General features: G+C 44.0%; 1 protein-coding gene across 1 annotated transcript in view; it reads right to left on the reverse strand.

Annotated features, from left to right (window-relative positions):
* The window catches only part of stoml2 (stomatin (EPB72)-like 2), an 82,131-nt gene that overhangs the window by 42,961 nt on the left and 16,798 nt on the right, over window positions 1-22,372 (reverse strand). Inside the window, exon 2 of the mRNA XM_038790799.1 lies at window positions 1,335-1,487. Within this exon, the coding sequence (XP_038646727.1) occupies window positions 1,335-1,487 (153 nt within the window). The remainder of the gene's footprint in view (window positions 1-1,334; window positions 1,488-22,372) is intronic.

Here is a 22,372-nt window from a genome sequence, read left to right on the forward strand (position 1 = left end):
TCGCATTATCATGTCATCTAATTTACAGAATATATGTTTAAAATATCGTGTTTCATGAATCTTTAAATACCCAAAAAAGTTTTAATTCTGCCATACATCATTAGTATTAAGAGAGGATCAAAAGAGGAAATAAATACTTAAAAGCTTGGGACTGAAGAAAGGTCAAGGCAACGAATTTCAGAACCAGCGTTTCCAAAATCAGACAAGGATCCTGATTTAGTGAAGCTGAGCAAATTCCCAGAGATTCTCATCAACAGGCAGCTGCTCTCGATGACAGCAAAAGCTGGGGAGCTCCATTTTGATCTTGGTGCACTTGAGCTGGAGTTCAGAAATGTTGCTGAACTCCAATTGATCAACACCAGTGTTGTATAAAATTGGATATAATAGCATTTTCAAAGAGTAAATGAACCATAGAATACAATTTAAAGTAATATTTTTCAACATTTATTCATAGAATGCTCATCATTTACTGAAATTTACAGCAATATCAGGAAGGGTTTCAAAGTGCTGGAAGATTGTGACAGGCATAGATCTTTCTCCTGGAACTACGACTACTCTCGAAAACAGAACCAAATGATATTCCCAAGAATTTGCTTTTAATTTCATTGATTAGAAAAGTATTTTAATAATCTATTTCATGTTTTATTTTCAGAAAATTGTTAAGCACAAATTCCAAAATCTAGGCATCTGCTGGAGTCCCATCATTTATCAGACTATGGAAATGAATCCTTACAGATAACAAATTAACCAAATAGCAATGATATTCTTCCAGAGTGGTTGACAGATCACTAGTTTTTTTAAAAACAAAAAACATGCATGGAATTGCATAGCACAACAAATTAATCATCAAATGTAAAAATAGTAAATCGTTAATATGGTTAACACATAAACATATAATATTTTTGCCTCATACTATTTAGGGTCTTTGCTCCTCCCAGGCTTTCTGAATAATGAAAGAAGGTGGCATCTTAAACATTAACATTGTGTAATATGGTCAGTATGTTGGAAAGCTTAAGAGTCAACCTGGAGGCATGCAAACGCAGAAAGCAGTTTCGTGGCTCGGTGTGACACTGTACTTTCCAGGGTCAGGCAGCTGCAAAATATCATACTTGTTACAAACCATTGAAGCAAGTGTTTTGGAACAATTGCCATGATCATTGGCAGACACATTTAAAATGCCGCGTTCATTGAAATGCTTTCAGTTAATAACTATTTCCAAAACCAAATCAGAAAATACAATCAATATTAAAAGTCAATCATCATATCTATTTATAAGGCCCATATAAAAAGCAACACCTTCTTGTCTGCTTCAATTAAAATATGTTACCACTTACTGGATCTAGTATTCTGTGAAAACGACCCATTCTTTCTATCACCCATGCCTCCTGATGTGGAACAAACAGCATAACTGTGTTCATGGGTATGTTTGATGCCCATCGGTGCTGTGTCGTTACTAACCATGTCTGTGGTATTCCTCTTCTAGAATGCTGAAGTAAAAATTAAAAAAGAAATGAGCAAGCCCCTTCTAAACAGAATAGTTTTCTCCTTAACTTTGTCATAAATACATGCACTTATGCTGTGATAGATCATGGGCTGGATTTTAAGATCACAAATCAGGCACTTTCCCCACACGCTAACGAAAGTTTTGGCGTGATGATATTGGGTCAGCAATACAGGGACAACATGTCAGAAGGCAAGCAGGCATCGAAATTGGCAGCCCAACCACTATTTTGAAAATACAAATTGACAAGCTATAATTGTCCAGAATGTTTTATGGAGTCCCAAAATATTCAGTGGGCAGAGATAAAAGAAAATACATTTTGGAGTGTTTTACAGCAGCGATGTCGTGGTGGCACAAGGGAAGAAGAAAAGGTCTGCCACCAAGACCTCAGAATCAGCTGAGAAAGCAGCACATCCGTATTTTACTTAAGTCGTTTTTAATTTTCTTTTTAAGCTTTCAATACAAAATAAAGACCGACTCTGAGAGCAGGGGGCCTTTACAATTACAACAAAGGATGGCTTCTTGTTCGCGGCATGACCCCTCTGCCGCGTGATGTCCTCCTGGCCTAAAGTCTCAATTGGACACAGAGCCCTGTCTACTTTGCTCCTATAATGGATCTCCTCCCACCAGATGGCCACGAATTGGTCATCTGATGCTTGATTGGACAAGCAGAGATGGCAGGGGTGGGAGTGCGCGGCCCACTCAGTTTCTCTCACTCTGCTGAGAAACGGAAAATCCAGCGTCATGTTGCACATCAATATCCCTCTATTTACCTTGCCAAAAGGTCAATCTGCTGCTGCAATTCTGGAAAGTGAGGGTTAAATGTTTTTTCCACTGTGTGGACATTGTGATAGCCAAGCTGAGTTTGATGTTAACTGATGGTTATGCATGTACTTTCCATCAGGGGTCGCTGTACTCAACAATCAGACAAACCATTAGCAGGCTCAAGAAAACAGTTCTGCCACGTTCAGAGCTGTTAGCGTCTCCTAGTCAATTGCTGGTAGGAATTTGCAAAGACACATTGCACAATAGTATCCCCTCTTAAATCACAAAACAAACCAAAAAAAAAACTTTCCAAAGCTAAAGAAATATCAAAACAAGCTGGAATATTCCCATTCACCTTCGATTTCCCTTCAACACTCTCCTTTCAGTCGTGACACATGCTGAAGTAGACAGACTGTGGCCCTTGGCTACCTAGCTGTATTATAATCCTATGTAAATCTGGTTAGAATATGTCAACACTGTACTGTCTCCAGAGTTTACAACAGCAAGCCCAGTCCTTTCCTCAGCTGGAGGACATAAAAATGCACTTGCCACAAATGGAAGTTGTTTTAACTTTTCTTCTTTACCCTGCTGTACAAAGTACAATTTTCCAAGACATCAGTGTCAGCAAATTTACAATCTGTAAAAGGCAAAGTTGTATTAAATTAAAGCCACATTTTTAAAAAATCATTAAATTCAGAGTGATAAACTGTGGAAGTTACATTTGTCGGTAATATTACAGTGAACCTGGCATCCGGGAACTCTTTATCAATCAGAATTCTCTAGCAACCCGGAATCTCTGACAGCTCGAATTTTAATTTAAACGCCAATTCTTTCAGTGTTCATATATAATCTCTCCCTTCAGGTACTATGCCACAAGAGAGTGTTGGTTAACCTTGTTCTAGAGGTGTGGATCATCTTCATTGGTGATACATTGATCTAGTTTGGATTCAGGTCATGCATTCTTTTTTTAAAATGCTGATTCTAACAACAATAGATTGTAAATCTGCAAAGCTGTTCTCAATTTTTATATTGAAATGATTACATTTTAGGGTCAGTTTTGGTTATTGTACCTCATACTGCATCTTGTGTTATGTCCAGAGAAATGTTACTCCAAATTAACCGGTATTTTTGATTAACCAGCACCACCCATTCCCCAAGGATGCCGGATGACAAAGATTTTACTGTATCTATATTTTATTGCTGTTCTTCAATCAGAATAATAAAACAATCTGCTTCCATTCTCTTTTAACTGCCATGAATACATTTTGAGCCATTATAAAGTTCTGGGACTAGGTATATTTTCTTTGACTGGAGGGGAAATGCCAAAGTTCAGAGAAAAAGCATGGCCATGGCCAATGCTAGCTGGTAATGAGGCACTTGTTGGTTTATATATTGCATAGAAGATATGGCACAGAAATAGGCCGTTCAGTCTAAGCAGTCCATGCCATGTTTATGCTCAACTCAAGCCTGGTTTATACTGGCTTCCCCCCCCCCGATTTTCACATCCTTTAATAGGAAAGGACCTACTATTATTTAGTAGCGGCCTCAAAAAAATGACTGAAAGCAAGAACTAAGCAAATATTTTTATCTAAAGCACTGAATGTTCAAAAGAAATCCGAGTAATTATTTTAAATCATTTATTCTGCACAATAAGAAAATACCAAAAGAAAAACCACAAGTGAAAATTCCTGAGCTGGAAGTCTGTTTGACTGATGTGGTAATTCACTGTTTCTAATAAAGCTCCTATCTCAACTTCAGCTTTCCCTTCCATGACACCCCTCCCTGATCTGCATCAACAATATGTCTAGACACTGAATTCAGTGCTGCCACTCTACTGACCCACCAGGAGGCACAAAGCAGCAGCCTAAGGAAATCTTTGACAGACAAATTTTCCTTTATTCCACCCCAACTGCCGTGCTGAATGGACCAAGGGACCAGCATTGTCATTACCCAAGTCAGAAGGTTAAAATATTGGTATACAAACCTAGAACAAGAAAATTTTATAAATTCAAACATTTCCCAGTACCAATAATTGATTACAATTTACCCAAGTTAAATTTCCAATTAATTTATCAATTCCGTTTTAATTTCTCTCAGAACTTGCAAAGCATTGTTTACTGAGCCAAAATAACCTAGAAATTCCTGTTGCCAATAACAGCAGATGAAAACTTGGTAAAAACTTCACTATTTTAGTAGGGTCATTAATCCAAAATGTACATTATAATGGTGAACAAACAGTATCGTACAAGTATATTGAACATTTTTCTGCTGATATCATCCATAGTAATTTATCACAAAATCACAGCCAAACAAGGAGGCTATTCAGTCCAATGTCTGAGCCAACACCCTGAAGAAGCTCCACATTTAACTACAAACTGCATTTGCCTGCCCTTTCCCTTTAACCGTTTAATATTTTTCCAAATATTTATCCACTTCCCTTTTAAAAAGCTTTTAAGGTTTCCGTCTTCATCACTGTTTCTGCATTCTACATCCAAAGAACCCATTGTGTAAAAACAAAATTATCCGAACCATTATTTTTTTAAAAAAAAGTATTTTTATTCAACATTTTTACAATACAATCACAACCCGACAAAAAAATCCCCCAGTCCACCCAACCCCCCCCCCCCCCCCCCCCTCCTCAACAGTCAACATTTTTTTTTGGAAATGTTTTTTATTGAGTTTTCATATTTTATATCCAACAAATTACAAATTATTAGAAAAAAAACATGCAAAAATTAACATGTATATTTACAGGTAAGCATCTTCATAATAACAACTGTGGTCACCCCCTTTAACCGGCATACATATTTTACATTCCCCAATATGGCCGAGGCACATGTTTATAGGCATTTATTTACAATTTGGTTTTGGGCCTTAGCTTGCCATCAGACTGTCGCTTGCGGCTTTGTCTTTCCTTTTTTTTTTATAATGTTTATTCAACTTTTCAACAACAAATTTTATCACAACAGAGAAAAACAGTAACCCCTCCCCTCCAATACAAAAACAATAAATTAACAAGAAAAAGAAATAAGCATAAAACCAAGAGAACAAACCCCCATAACAAACCCGTAGCCACCCCCCCCCCCCCCCCCCCCCGGCTACCTTCCCCCAATTCCAGTCCATTTTTCCCTGATTCTCGGCCACCCGACTATTCTTCCTCTTGTTCGTTGGCCACAAACAGGTCCCGGAACAATTGCATGAATGGCTCCCACGTTCTGTGGAAGCCGTCGTCTGACCCTCGGATGGCGAATTTGATTTTCTCCATTTGGAGAGATTCTGAGAGGTCGGGCAGCCAGTCTGCAGCTCTGGGTGGTGCTGCTGACCGCCAGCCAAACAGGATTCTACGGCGGGCGATCAGGGAGGCAAAGGCAAGGGCGTCCGCCCTCCTACCCAGGAATAGATCTGGCTGGTCCGAGACCCCGAAGACTGCCACTTTCGGGCATGGCTCCACCCTCACCCCCACCACTTTGGATATGGCCTCAAAGAAGGCTGTCCAGTACTCCACGAGTCTGGGCAAGACCAGAATATGTGGGCGTGGTTGGCCGGGCCTCTTTGGCACCGTTCACATCTGTCCTTCACCTCCGGGAAGAACCTACTCATACGGTTTCTTGTTAAGTGGGCTCTATGTACCACTTTTAGTTGAGTCAGGCTGAGCCTTGCGCACATGGAGGTGGAGTTGACCCTATGCAGTGCTTCGCTCCAGAGTCCCCACCTTATCTCAATCCCCAGGTCATCCTCCCATTTCTTTCTTGTTGCGTCCAGTACAGTGTCGTCCCTTTCTACCAGTCGGTCATACATGTCGCTACAGTTCCCTTTCTCTAGGATATTTGCGTCCAGTAGGTCTTCCAGTAGTGTCTCTCGTGGCGGTTGTGGGTACGCCCCCCTTTACGAACCCCATCTGGTCCTCCCCAATCACCTTTGGGAGGCATCCTTCCAACCTTAACACCAACAACTCTGCAGGTATCATGGCATCCACATTCAGCAGAGAGATGGGTCAATATGACCCACCCTCCACCGGATGCTTGTCCTTCTTTAGCACTGGCAAGATGGAAGCCTGCCCCATTGTTTGCAGCAAGACACCCCGAATCATCGCGTCCTCAAACATTCCCACCATCAACGCCGCCAGCTTATCCTTAAACCTGGTGGCAACCCATCGGGACCCACCACGTTCCCTGTCTGCATCCTCCCAATCGCCACCTTCACCTCCCCCACGGGTTCCTTCTCCACCTCCCCCAACCTTGGACACTCCAGCTCATCCAGAAACTCACTCATCTCTTGCCCATCCTGTGGCAGCTCCGACCTACACAGCTCCCTCTACTTCGAGCCGCCGCCAACTCCCCGATCTTATCCTGCCCTATCTTCCTCTCCGCGGCCTCCCTCCGACACCGATCTGCCAACATACGCCCTGCCTTCTCCCCGTACTCACAGACAGCTTCCCTCGCCCTTCTCAACTGACACACCGCTTTGCCAGTGGACAACAGGTCAAACCTCGCCTGCAACTCCTTCTTCTTTACCAGGAGAAGGGTCTCCACGTTCCTCCCATCCGCCTCCAAAATCTCTTCTATCAGTCGTTGGCATTCCTCCCTCTCCTCCCGATCCACCTTAGCCTGAAACGAGATCACCACCTCCCTCACCACTGCCTTCAGAGCCTCCCCGACCAGTGACTGTGAGAGCTCCCCCATGCAATTGAACCCCCTCATACTCCTCAATCACTTTCCCTATCTTGTCACAGAAGCTCTAGTCCACCAGTAACCCCACATCCATTCTCTACCCTGGCTTCTGGGCTGCTCCCTTCTCCAAAACCACATCCATCTAAGGCGGAGCATGATCCGAGATCACAACTGCCAAGTACGCCGACCTCTTAATCACAGCCAACACCGCCTTTCTCACCATAAAAAAGTCAACCCTCAAAAACATCATGTGCAACAGGGAGAACAAGGGATTAAAACCCTCCATTGGTCCGTCCACTCAGCCCCCATCTTCCTCATGAGCCCAGCCAACGTTTTCACCCCACCACCCCCAGACTCGGTCAGCACCAGCAGCTTCCCCCTCCAACGCATCCGTCACTATCGCTTACCTGCCCTCCTGATCAGCCATCATCTTCTCCACCTGAAACCTCACCCTCAATCAAATAGAAAACCCTTCATAAAAAAACGCCATCCCTGTCCAAATCCCAACTCTCATCTCAGTCCCAGTCCTTCAGCTATAATGAACATCTTCTCTGCCTCCACTATCTCAAAATAAAAATCCCTCGAATTAGGCTTCACTCTCAACTTCAAAGGGTAGACCACTCCAAATCTCACTCTGCTGCCATACAATGCCACCTTCACCCATCCAAAGGCCGACTGCCTTCTCGCCAGCTCCGTAGTCAGGTCTTGATATATTCGTATACCAACGCCTTCCCAATTCACCTCTCGTCTCTGCTTCACCCAGCTCAAGACCTTCTCCTTCACATGGAACCTGTGAAAGCAGACTATAACTGCCCTTGGTGGTTCATTCATTTTTGGCTTTGGCCTGAGCGACTGAAGTGCCCTCTCTGGCCCTCCATCCCCTCAGGCAGGCCCGCAATTTCAGATTTTGCCTTCTCGACCTGTTCACCAGGTCCTCCACCTTGGCTCTGAGCCCTTTGAGGGCCTCCGCCACCCTCCACAGTTCCTCACCCATCGAGGTGAACTAGTCACTGTGCTACGACAATGTCTCCTCCACCACCTACAACTTCTCTCCTTGCTCACACACCTCGACCGACATCTTCATCACTGCCGCCTTCACCGGGGCAATTGCCTCCTCCACCACTCTTTCATTGCAGTCAACATCTCCCTCCAAAGCACCTCCATATGCTTGGCAAACAGGCTCTCGAACTCCACCGACATCACCCAGGTCAGAGTTTCTACGTGAAGGGAACGGCCCCACCCATCGACCCAGCCCCCGCCATCTTTTTTCCTGCAAGACTCACAGCCTCACACAACGGCGGACATTCGCTTGGCCCCTTCTTCTGGGTCTTTGACATGTCACGTCTTCCTTATGACTTCCCACACCAACTCATTCACAAAAGGGCGGCACAGTACTACAGTGATTCGCATTGTTGCTTCACAGCATCGGGGTCCCAGGTTCGATTCCCAGCTTGGGTCACTGTCTGTGCGGCGTCTGCACGTTCTCCCCGTGTCTGCGTGGGTTTCCTCTGGGTGCTCCGGTTTCCTCCCACAGCCCCCGAAAGACGTGCAGTAAGGTAATTTTGACATTCTGAATTCTCCCTCCGTGTATCCGAACAGGCGCTGGAATATGGTGACATGGGGATTTTCACAGTAACTTCATTGCAGTGTTTATGTAAGCCTACTTGTGGCAATAAAGATTAGTATAACTACCCCTAAAACTGGGCACAAGTCCAAAAATCAGAAACTCTAGCAGGAGCCACCTAACAGGCGACCTTCACCTACATGTTGCCACTGCAAGTCTGCCGCCTAGCCTTTATTTTGATAATATTGAAGTCATACCACCTGGTTATCGACTCGGACTGGTGGAGACATTTTCTTTATTGATCTGATCAAAACGACTGATAACTTGCACACATTTATCAGATCTCCCCAACCATTTTTTTCTCTATTCGCTCGTCCTACTCCCCATGTCTAGCATTTTATTGAGTCTCAGTAACGCTCTCTTCATGGCCTTGGCACTTTTGTCTAAATAAAAGTGCTTGTGACAAAAAAGTAATTTTGTCTGTGGTGTGTTATATTCTGTACTGTTAAAAAGATGATATGCATGATTAACACAAGGCCACTAAAGTACATGTGTCCGGAGAGGGCTCCAAAAGGTATAGATTTTTATGATGAACAATGTTTTGCTTGGGGTATTCATTTTGAATTGATCAGACCCATACATACATCTACAAATATTTTTCGGAAAGTCAAAGAAAGATTCAGTACACATGATGAATGGTTTCTTGCAATTGAGACATCAGCCGTTGACTGCTTTTGTCACAGTAGAGCTGCAGTCCTCATCCAATGTCATGTTGCCACAGATCAACTAATCAGGCACCACTCTGACAGTGGATGTGATTGACAGTGGTGTCTGAAAGCTTAGAAGAGGACAAGGTCATCGAATAGTTGCAGTCCTCAGAAAGACACCTCAGTTGTCAAGATCTTTTAGTGTGTTTAGCATAAAAGCCGAGCAGAATTTTTCATAATAAAACAGTAGTAACCATAATAACAAAACAAACTAGAGTGAACATTAACATAGTGCAAAAAGAGAATATACAATAACAATTGCCGAGCTAGATTTCAAACAGTAGCTTTATCAACAGGATGAGAAATTATTCTATATTTTATTATCTAGGTTTAGAGACAGCAAGTGGCATCCTTTTTTACTTGATGGATTTACAAGGTTAGAATAATGTATACTTCATATTAAATTGTTCATTCCTTCGCCGAGGAGACAATGACAGGGCACCATATGTTTCTTTTTAAAATTTAGAGCAGCCAATTATTTTTCTTTTTCCAATTAAAGGGCAATTTAGCATGGCCAATCCATCTAACCCGCACATCTTATGGGTTGTGGGGTTGAAACCCACGCAGACATGGGGATAACGTGCAAACTCCACACGGACAGTGACCCAGGGCCAGGCTTCGAACCCGGGTCCTCAGCGCCGCAGTTCCAGTGATAACCACTGCGCCACATGCCGCGCTGGGGCACCATATGTAATATTCCAACAGACAGTGTACAAACTATTATAATCTATTTCTTTAACCATTTGTCCAGTAATGTGAATTTAAAAAAAATTTAGTCGAGTGTAGAAAATCTACAGGGCTATGAGTCAGCAACTGGAGGGTGGGTTAGGCTGAATAGCTCTTTTTCAGTCAGCACAGAAATTATGGGCCGAATCGTCTCATTCTGTGCCATATATTTTTCTAGGTTTCCAAAGGCAATTAAAATGCTAATGAGCTAGGTTTTGATGTTAGTTCCCCCAAAACAGTAAACACTTCACCAGCCTTCTTCATTAACTCTGTAAACACCTCGCATTCATTTCACATTCACCTTTCCTTCTGACTGTGAATGTGGACATTAAACATTAACAGACATACGTACGAACAGTCAGATCCAGCAACGGTTGCAAAAGGTGATCTGTTGTAAAAGACACATATATCCAGTTCAAATCTTAAGGGGGTTAATTAACTGTTACATCCCTGGGTTACACTCAGGGCAAGTTCGATACTGGGCAGTGAGAGTCTATTCTGATAAGGGAAGATTGTGGGCTCCACATATGGATGTGATTATTGTCACTGAAACCAGAAAGGTATCTGCGGCAGACAAATTTATCACAGGACACTGAGATTGTTCTATTATTTACCCAGATATTGTACACAAAAGGGTGCAGTCTGGATCTTAGGAGAATGAGATGCACTTACTGAACTGGCCAGTGACACAGTAACCCTGGGCAGCACGGTGGTGCAGTGGTTAGCACTGCTGCCTCATCGAGGACCTGGCGGTCGATCCCAGCTCCTTGTCACTGTCCGTGTGGAGTTTGCACATTCTCCCCGTGTCAGCTTGGGTCTCACCTTCACAACCCAAAGACGTGCAGGGTAGGTGGATTGGGCACGCTAGATTGCCCCTTAATTGGAAAAAAAAGAATTGGGTACTCTAAATTTATTTTTGAAAAAGTGATGCTGTAGCTCCCAAAAATCTAACCCAAAAACGTGATACTGCCAAAACAGGGTAGATTGTATGATGAATTGTCTGACAAAGTGTTATCCATGCTCAAAACATTAGCCCTGTTCTCTCTTCACACATGCTGGGCATGATTCTGCCCAAAAATTTCTAAGTTAATTTGTGGTGGATTTTTCAGGGAGTTCCCCACTGCTATTCAATGACACTTGGGGCCCTGGGGAGTTTCTCACCAGTTTAGCCCAGACTTCGAATTTTTTGTTAGCACTGGGGAGTTGAACTCAGAGATCTGGCAGCCATTTCACAGCGCCAGTGCCCCAGGTTCGATTCCTGCCTGAATTACTGTCTGTGTGGAGTCTGCACATTCTCCCAGTGTCTGTGTGGGTTTCCTCCGGGTTCTCCAGTTTCCTCCTACTTGCCAAAGATGTGCAGGCTAGTTGGATTGACCATTCTAAATTGCCCGTAGTGTCCAAAAAAGATTAGGTGGGGTTACTGGGTTACGGGGAAAGGGTGGAGGTATGGGCTTAGGCATCAAGGGTCGGTGCAGACTTGGTGGGCCAAATGGCCTCCTTCTGCATTGTAAATTCTATGATTTCGAAAGGGTGCCCCTCCAACCCCCCCAGAGGCCCCTACTTAACTGCCTTGCATTCTCCCTTCCTTCAAACCCCGTCCAACCTCATTTAATGGGCTTGGCCGCCCTCACACCCTGGTCCTTGGCAGTGCTTGGGCTGGCTTGGCAATGCCAGGGTGGCAGTGCAAAGATGCCCACGTTCTGGGGTGGGGTGGGCGGAAAGAGGACCAGGGGGCCATCCTGCACTTATCCTGACCACCCAAGGGTCTCCGATGTGCCAGGAGACCCCTGGGTACCATTCCGCCTGGTCCACATTTGTGGACCAGCAGTGATCGGCACCCGGCTGCAGCCTCCCTGGGGAGGCCGGTGGATCCTGCATGAGCAGGTCTTAAGTAGGTTTACGACCTACTTCCGGGAGCACTCTTTGGTCACGCCCATTTGGGCCGCAGTTCTGACTCCGGTGTCTTGTGGGACTTTGGAAAACCCTGCGAGGCGAGGAGGCTGTCGGAAGGCTCGCTGGAAGCCTCTCCCAGCATTCACCGCCCCAGTTGTGCTCTCCCTAGAGTGTAACACGACTGAAGAATCACGCCCGCTGTCAGACCTGATGAGATTTGCCAGAATTTTCTGTTTTGTTTCAGATTCCAGCATCCGGAGTAATTTGCTTTTGATTGTATGAAATACTGTCTCACCAATGATTTGCAGAGATTCAGGATTACAGCTTTCCTTGTGCACTCCTTGATCCTGTTATCAAACCAATTATTCAATTTTTTAAAACAGAAAGATTATGGATGAGATGTTAAACCAAGGTCCTGTCTGCTCTCCCGATGGATGTTCAAAATCTCAAGACACTATTTTAGAGAAAGGCAGGGACTTATTTCAGGTGGATAGTCAATATTTATCCATCAACGTACAAAACAAATGAGTTGGTCAGTATTTTGTGCTGTTTATGGGACCCTCCTGTGCAGATAAGTGACTATATTTCAAAGCAGTTCAAAAAGATTGTACCGAAAAGCCCATCGATTACAGGGCAGTGAGTTTAACTACAGTAGTGGGGAAGCTCTGAGAAACAATTAGTAGGAATAAAACTAATACTTTAGGAAGGACATGAATGAATTGAAGAGAGTGTAAAAGAGGTTTATAAGAACGATTCCAGGGAAGAGAGACTTCAGTTATGAAGCTAGAACGGAGAAGTTGTAACTACTGTACTCTCATAGAATCATAGGATCTCTACAGTTCAGAACAAGACCCATCGATTCTGCACCGACATTCCAAAAGAACACCCTCCCCAGGTCCACGGCCCCACCCCTTCCCCCTAACCTTTTGGGCACTAAGGGGCAATTTAGTATGGCCAATCCACCTAACCCTGTACATCTTTGGACTGTGGGAGAAAACCGGAAAACCCACGCAGACAAAGGGAGAAAGTGCAAACGCCACACAGACAGTGACTCAAAGCCAGAACAGCGGCAGAGACCCAGGATCAATTCTGGCCGACACTTGATATCATCTTCATTACACAAAGCTTCTTTAAACAGAAGTGGCGATTCTGTAATACGCTGGTCTGTCAGAGCTATGGAATTTGTCATATGGCTGGATTCCACTCTGATGGTGACACAGTAACAATTTTAACCATGTACTCTTTCAAAGTTTGTGGGTTGCTCCCCTTCCTGAAAAAGCACTTAAATGCTGGAAGATCACATGGTTGGAAATAGCTAAGATGGGTCTAATAGTTAAATGACTCAAAACACTAGCTTACTTGCAAAGAATGGCTGCACGGATGCAGAGGGCCCCCATTTAAAATTTTTTTTTTTTATATTACTTTTTGTGATTTACAAAGCTAGGGCTCATTGTGGACAGGGGCGAACCCAGAATCACAACTATAGCAGAGGAGAAACACTGGGTTTACTAACAATATTTTTGGCAGGAAAAATAATTTATTTATCTAACCGAGCCTCCCAAGTAGATCGTTTCCTTTTGATGCTGGAACCAATAACCAGGAATTCATCCAGTCCTTATTAAAATCCTGGCATGATTTTCTGTTCTACCGACCTTGCTATTAATCATAGAATCCCAACAGTGCAGAAGGAGGCCATTCATTCGGTCCATCGAGTCCGCACCGACCCTTTGAAAGAGGACCCCAGCCCTATTTCAACAACACTATAACCCGACCTAACCTATTGGACACCAAGGGACAATTTGGCGTGGCCAATCCACCTAACCTGCACTGTGAAAGGAAACTGAGCACCCAGAGGAAACCCACGCACACACAGGGAGCCTGTGCAAACTCCACACGGTCATCCAAGACAGGAATTGAACCGGGTTCACTGGTGCTGTGAGGCAGCAGTGTTAACCACTGTGTGACTGCCGCCCTGAATCTGTTATGGATTCTATTCCATAATTCATCCCCTAAAATGTTGCCTATTTCTTTCAAACACCATAACAACTTATATTTTTAAAGTTTCTTGATGTAGTTAAAATCTCCCAATGCACTTTACAGGAGCATTATCAAACAAAATTTTACACTGAGCCACATAAGAAGTTATTGAAAGATGAGCTTGTCCAAAGAAGTAGGTCTTAAAAGCTTCATAGGAGTGAGGTAGAAGAGACATGGAGAGAGATTTAGGAAGGAAATTCTAAAGCTTAAGGCCTTGGATACTGAACGCATGGTCACAAATGATGGAGCAGTTCCAGTTGGCATTTAGCCCGTAGCAATGGTCCTTCGGGCGTCTATGCAGTGGCCGGGGATAGGAAAGGGAAGCAGGGAACACCAGGTGCCGTTGTACACGGACGACATGTTATTGTTTGTGTGGGACTTGCTGGAGTGTGTGGGTAAGATCATGAAATGAAAATCGCTTATTGTCACGAGTAGGAATATTTGAAAGATTTGGGGCCTTCTCTGGGTATAAGTTAAATGTCAGGTAGAGTAAGGTGTTTCCAGTGAATGCAGCGGGGCAGGAGGCCAACTTGGGTGTTGCTTTCAAGGTAGCTCGGGAAAGGTTCAGATATTTGGGGATTCAGGTGATGAGGGAATGGGCTACAGTGAACAGGTGGAATTTGGCAACATTGGTGGAGAAGGTCAGGGTTTAAAAAAAAAGAGATGGAACACATTACACCTGACATCGGCAGGAAGGGTTCAGGTGGTAAAGATGAATGTGCTGCCAAGGTTCCAGTCTGTTTGCCAGGCCCTCCCGATTTTTCTCCTACGGCCTTCTTCCAGAAGTTGGAGACAGTGATTTCGGAGTTTATATGGGCAGGGAAAGTGGCGAGGGTAAAGAGGGCTCTGTTACAGAGGCAGAGACAGAAAGGGGAGTTGGTGCTCCAGAACCTGCTTCACTACTACTGGGCGGCGAATGTGAAGAAGGTGAGGCGATTGGGGGGAGGGGGAGAGAGTGGGTCAGGATGAAGGGGGGAGTCCTGTAGGGGTTCTAGTCTGAGGGTCATCGTGACGGCTCTGCTGCCACGTTCCAGGGAAGCATATGGGGAGTCTGGTGGTACAGTCGATGGTCAGGGTGTGGAATCAGCTTTGGAGGTGGTGTCGGTGTTGACACCACTGTGTGAGAATCATAGGTTTAAACCGGCGTTGTTGGAGGGATGTATGGAAAGTGGAGGGAGGCAGAGCTGGAGAGGTTGCGGGACCTGTACTCGGAATGGAAGTTTGCAGGTCTGGATGAGTTACGGGAGAGGTTTGAGCTGCCAAAGGGAGTGAAGTTAGATATATGCAGGTGAGGTACTTGGCGAAGAGTGGAGGGTGTTTCCCAGGTTGCCAGAATACACTTTATTGGAGCAACTGCTGCTCCCGGATGAGTTGGGGGAGGGTCGGATTGGAATATATACGGGTGGTTGGGGGAGCAGGGGGTGAGGGGATGCAGGTGGTGAGAATAGAATTTACAGTGCAGAATTAGGCCATTCGGCCCATTGAGTCTACACCAGCCCTTAAAAAAAAGAGCACCATACCAAAGCCCACACCTCCACCCAATTCCTGTAACCCAGTAACTCCACCCCACCTTTTGGTCACTAAGGGCAATTTATCATGAACAAATGGGATGCGGAGTGCGGGGGGGGGGGGGAATAGGCTGGGAACTGTGGTGCAAGGCGATGCGTAGGGTGAACTCAACATCCTCCTGCGCGGGGATGAGCTTGATCCAGTTTAAGGTGACACGTAGGGTGAGGATGAGTAGTTTCTTCCAAGGGGTGGCTGACGAACGCGAGAAGTGTGGGCGAGGGCTGGCTCATCATGCACACATATTTTGGGATTGCGAGAAGACGGAGAGATACTGGGAAGCGGTGTTTGGGACGCTATCTACGATAGTGGGTGTGGAGGTCAGGCTGGATTCAATGGTAGCGATCTTTGGGGTATCGGAAGTGCCGAAGCTGCTGGAGGGGAAGGGGGCCAATGTTGTGGTCTTCGATCCCGGCTCTGGGTCATTGTGCAAACTCCACACGGACGTTCTCCCCGTGTTTGCGTGGGTTTTGCCCCCATAATCCAAAGATGTGCAGGTTGGGTAGATTGGCCATGCTAAATTGCCCCTTAATTGAAAAAAATTAATTGGGTCCTCCAAACTAAAAAAAAAATATTGTGGTCTTCGCTTCTCTAGTTGCCCAACGAAGGATCTTGCTAAATTGGAGGTCGGATACGCCACTGGGGGTGGGGCCTTATACGACTTTCTCTGGTTAGAAAAGATTAAGTTTGAATTGAGGGATGTCAGCGGAGGCCTTCGAGATGTGCAGTAGGGGTTGTTCATGATGATGTTTGAGGAACTGTTTGTCGTGCGGGGGTGAAAACGGGAAAAACTGTGACTTTGTGGAGTGTGTTTGCATATGTTGCTGTTTTTTTTTTACACTTTTGGAATAAAGTACATTTAAAAAAAAAAACAAATGATGGAGCAATTAAAATCGTCATTAATTTCAAATGTCATTTTTTTAGCTCTCGAATCCTCCACGTGTAAGAAGAACTTTCCTGAACTCAAATTCTCCATGCCTTGAAAGATCCCTGTGAAGACCATCCATTCCATCCTTCTCCAGACTGCCATGACCTGGGGTAGGTAATCTGTCCTCATGATCAAGCCTATGTTTAGAAATTACTCTCGTGTCTCTCCTCTGTACTATCAATAATCCTCCATTTTCCCTGTAACAGTGCTCTAGATGCTGCCTTACTATAAGTAAGTTACAAGTTCCTCGCCTCGTTTGAGTTAGAAGTTAGTTACCTTTGGCAGTACAACCCATTTCATTTACTTTCCATATCATGAAGCAACATTTTAAAACCCATCTCTACTTATCACGTCACCTATCTGGGAAGTACAAAGATTAGAGTTTTACAGCAACTAAAGAACAAAAAAGACTTGCATTAATAGGACACATTTTGCAACTCAAGGCACTCCAGTGTTTAACAAACAACAATATATTTCTCCACTGTTAAAATGTTGAAATGTAGGACATACAGCACACAAGTTACACACAGCAAGCTCCCACAAACAGCAATGTGATAATGACAAGATAATCTGGGTGGTCTGTGAAGCTGGTTAAGGACACAAGGATAATCCCAACTCCTCTTCAAAATAGTGCCATCCACCTTTGAGGGCAGACAAGATTTTATTTTAAACTGCAACAATGGCATAACCTGAAAAGTTAGAGATTTATCAAAATATTCAAAATGAAACATTCACTTAAGCATGCACAGTACCCTGGTTTCAGTTTCACAGAGGCTCAAGTACACATCATCGGACCTCATTCATTTTCATGGACTTATTTGCAAACTTTATGTTTTAATATAAAACTGCTTATTGTTTGTAATTGGGCGTAAATGATACAGAGTTTGGACTACAAATCAACTGTGGAAATAAACTCCAAAAGAGAACAAATGACTTCAGTCTTTCAATAAATGGACAATTAAATAATTGTGCTCTTCTGTAGATTATAGGCTATGCACTACAGTTCACCAAGAACTGTTGATACCGAATCCTATCCAGCTGCATCACAGCTTGGTATGGCAACTGCTCGGCCCAAGATCGCAAGAAACTGCAGACTGTAGTGAACTCAGCCCAATGCATCACACAAGCTTGCCACCCTCACATTAATTCCGTCTACACCTCCCGCTGCCTCAGGAAGGCAGACAGCATGTCAGAGACCCCTCCCACCAGGCTTTGCCCTCTTCCAGACCCTTCCATCAGGCAGAAGATACAGAAGTCTGAAGACCCGCACATCCAGACCTAGGAACAGTTTCTTCCCACAGCTACTAGACTCCTCAACGACTCTCCCTCGGACTGATCTGTTCCCTGTAAGAGCACTATTCACGACACCCTATGCTGCTCTTACTCATGTATTAGCTTTCTTTGGATCTTGTTCCTCACTGTAACCAATCACTATTTGTTGATGGACCATTTGTCAATGTACTCTGTTGATTAATCTTGTCTCTACTATGAGGGCAGCACGGTAGCATTGTGGATAGCACAATGGCTTCACAGCTCCAGGGTCCCAGGTTCGATTCCGGCTTGGGTCACTGTCTGTGTGGAGTCTGCACATCTCCCCGTGTCTGCGTGGGTTTCCTCTGGGTGCGCCGGTTTCCTTCCACAGTCCAAAGATGTGCAGGTTAGGTGGATTGGCAATGATAAATTGCCCTTAGTGTCCAAAATTGCCCTTAGTGTTGGGTGAGGTTACTGGGTTATTGGGATAGGGTGGAGGTGTTGAACTTGGGTAGGGTGCTCTTTCCAAGAGCCGGTGCAGACTCGATGAGCCGAATGGCCTCCTTCTGCACTGTAAATTCTATGATCTATGTACGTACTGTGTACGTTTCCTTGGCCACAGAAAAATACTTTTCATTGTACTTCGGTACATGTGACAATCAATCAATCAATAAATAAATACAATTCAGAATATAATTAGAAGTCTTGCAAGTAGTCTGAATATAAAACATCATCGCTAAGTGCAGCTCAAGATTCACATGTCCTGGGGCAAAGGATCATGAGTAACTCCAACAACAACCTACATACGAAGTCAGAATTTTTCAAACATTTTTTACCCGGGACCCACTTTTACAAACCATCTGACCTTTGCGACCCACATAGCCCGACCTTCGCGAGCCACCATTTTTACCTTTAAAAAAAAAATTTAGAGCACCAAATTCATTTTTTCCAATTAAGGGGCAATTTAGGGTGGCCAATCCATCTACCTTGCATATCTTTGGGTTGTGGGGGTGAAACACACACAAAGACGGGGAAAATGTGCAAACTCCACACAGACAGTGACCCAGAGCTGGGATCGAACCTGGGACCTCAGCACCGTGAGCCAGCAGTGCTAACCACGGCGCCGCTGTGCTGCCCTATTTTTACCTTTCTTTAACTCACGATCTCATTGCAATCAGGTTCACAGGAGTAGATGGCAATGCTCATATCAGGTGCAGAGTTCAGCTGGTTCCTTTCTACTGTCTTCATCTTTGTGAGGAGAGAAATTCCAACCTCGCACATGTAGGTTGTTGTGAAGAGCAATAGCAACAAAATGCTTGTTTTACTCAGCAATGGGTATTCCTCGGAAACGCTACTCCAGAATGCTGACAGCCTCATGGATTTGTGGCGTGTTTTTTAATGTACTGTCACAGATGAGGCACAGAAGTTCAGTCTCTTAATTTGAAGTCAGCTGTAAGTTAATAGTTGACTCTGGGGTCTCAACTGAAAAGGATATTTCACCCACCTCTTCTCTTTCAAAATCTGAATCTTCTCCTCTGGAAAGTAGCGACTAAACTGTTGATCAGCGCAGCCAGATGTGACTGAACAAGGCTTGCCAATCTATTAACGGTTCCCTTTCGAAATTATTATTATTAACTCTGTTTTCTTCGATGTGTTGCAGCAGTATGGGGAACATGTAGTAATTTTGGCTTTGTACTGGCACTTGCATGGCTTTTGTAAAGCAACTATTTCTTCAGTGTTGAAAGCAATCATCATCCTTTCCTTGCAATTTGAGGTTAAGTTAATTTAGAATTAAAAATATATCTGCAAGGTAAGATATAATTAGCATCCAACTCTCATTTGCCAGTACTTTCCTGCATATAACACCCATGGGCTTTGCATCCTTATTTGCATTGGCATTATTAACAAAGCCAGACATCCAGAAATCATCTTTATGCAGTTTCTTCTTAATGGGAAGTTCACCAGAGGCCCTGGAGCTCTGTCTCCAGCTCACACCAGCACTGCTTTGTCCTGCCGTGGACTCTCCTGTGCAACTCTCTCCAACAGATTCAGTTATGAGATCCTGGCTCTCTCTTCCTTATTACAAAATGACCCATCTTCAGCTCTTCACAGTCCTGTTGCTTGCATTTTGACAGCGATAAACTGGAGACATCTCTCCTCCGTGATTTCACGTCCAAAGCATGGATGGGCCCAGTGTGTGACCTGCTCTCTGCCGCCACCTTTGGCGGGAAGACTCCAGCGTACTCATTTCAAAGCTGGTCGCGGCCAGCATCCTTAAAAGTCAGTCGCGACCAGCGGCCGCTTCTCCCACAATCGGGAATCCGTGACTGATCGCTCTGCGATCCTCCCGACACCCACTCACGACCTCTAGTTTGAAAAACCCTGTACTAATTATCAAACATCTGGTAGGCAAATGTGAACAAATAAAACAGTAATAACTATAAATGGAGAAAGTAATTAAATGCTCACGACTGCTTTAAAAATAACCAGCAAGGAACACTCAAAAAAAATCCAATTTTACTAATAATTGTTTCATACTGCTTTGTCATTTTTTTAAAGCTTAAATCAATGCCTTGGGGTGTTTCATTACATTGAAGGTGCTGTACAAATACAAGTTGTTGTTGCTTATGCTCTGTCACCAACCATTTCTTAACACAGCACCTCGACATTTAATAGTCTTTTGTCTCATGATCAACCTTCCATAATCTCTCCTTTTACACAAATAGCAGCCTATTCCTTCTATTTACTTTTTCAACAGCTCTCGTAAGCTCAAGGCTAAATATATTTGGATGTTGCCAAAATTGGACATTTCAAACCTTGTTGGCAGCCATGTAATGCAGCACTCTCTGTCATTCATGTATATCAACTGTTTTGCGAAAGCCACCAACTATCAGGGAAACAAAACCAAGTTCTTCAGTTAGCTTCATGTGTCACCAGATTCCCTGATAATATTGAGAACAATTGGAGCGCTGTGTTTTGGGAAGAACAGCTCTGCCGTCATAGCACATCACAGAATGCCTGGTCACTTAGAAGCACCAGAGAGAACATGAATACAGAAGAGAACAAACTATTTTTCTTGTTTGCTGAACAAGTAGCTCTTCAACTTCCAGGTCACTAGAAACCCAACAACTGAATGATATTCTAATAAACATGCCTGTAGTGTGACTAATATGCGACTCCTGTCAAATAGCAACATGGTTGATTTTTCTCTGCAGCTCAATTCGGAATGAAATAGAAGCAAGTGACATCCATACTCATACCCACTGCTGTCATTTTAGCACCACTCAATATCGTGTGGCTTTAAAAACAAACAGCATCAATTTGCACACATCTGTGGCTGATTCACCAGAGTGGAGTGTGTATTGGCCAACACTGAGCTAGAGGATGCTAAAATTCAACAATGTCTGGATGTCAGGCAAGTCATCTAACAACACAAAGGCAGTGAAAGAGGTCAAGAGAGCTAGAACTGGATGTCACGTCACTGAAACAAGGATTCATTTTTTTTTTATTTTTTTTTTTTATAAATTTAGAGTACCCAATTCATTTTTCCAATTAAGGGGCAATTTAACATGGCCAATCCACCTAGCTTGCACATCTTTGGGTTGTGGGGGTGAAACCCACGCAGACACGGGGAGAATGTGCAAACTCCACACAGACAGTGACCCAGAGCCGGGATCGAACCTGGGACCTCAGCGCCGTGAGGCTGCAGGGAAACAAGGATTCATGACCTTAAATCTATTTTGGTGCTCCAAAGGGGGTGAGAACCAATTCAAATCTGAAGAGATGCCATACATCAGTTTTAGCAACTAAATTTGTGTAGATAAATCCCCAATTCTCTCCAATAAAACAAACTGAGGGTTCTCCACTTCATAAACAGATGTTCAGTGTGTCCCATCCACCACCACCCTGCTCCACCTGGCTGACTTGCTCTCACATTGAACAAACTTCTGTTTTGATTCCACTCACTCCCTCCCTCCAAACAAAAAATGACCCTTATGGGTCCGAGCTTTGCCTGCCTATATGCGGAAAATTCTTTGTTCCAGTCATACTCTTTTTCTGGTACGTTGATGACTGCATCAGTACCATTTTCCTGTTCTCACCCAAACTGGAAATATCATTAACTTTGGTTATAATTTGCACCCTTCATGTGTCCCATCACCAACTCCTTCCTCAACTTCTCTGTCTCCATTTGAGGATAGACTATCAATATTGACTATAGGCCCATCTTTGCAGGCATCAATTCTTGGTGACAATTCTGCTATTCCCATTCACCCACCTCTAGGCCCAACGTTTGTTACTTCACTGTCTCAAATACCAGTTCCCTTTGCCTTGTACCATCATCCCTTTCGTCATTTAATCACTCTCCCACCTTTCAACATATTACAGACCTATCCCCATCTCTGGAATTGTTTAAAAGCTTATAAAGCTCTAACCGTTTCCAATTCTGATACAGGATCATGGACCAAAAAGGTTATCCTTCCTTTCTCCACAGATAGTACCAGACCTGTTGAATGTTCCCAGCATTTTGTCATTTCAGATTTTCAACATCCACAATGTTTTGCCGTTGCCCCAAATGGCTTTCAGTGTGGCTGCTTCACCCGATTCTGGTGTCTATGTATTTACATTATGGACCTTGTGTTGCCCTTTCATGTATTTTCTTTTTATTTTCTTTTATTTTCATGTACTAAATGATCTATTTGAGCT

The sequence above is a fragment of the Scyliorhinus canicula genome, chromosome 3, assembly GCF_902713615.1.
Source record: "Scyliorhinus canicula chromosome 3, sScyCan1.1, whole genome shotgun sequence".
NCBI classification, from domain to species: domain Eukaryota; kingdom Metazoa; phylum Chordata; class Chondrichthyes; order Carcharhiniformes; family Scyliorhinidae; genus Scyliorhinus; species Scyliorhinus canicula.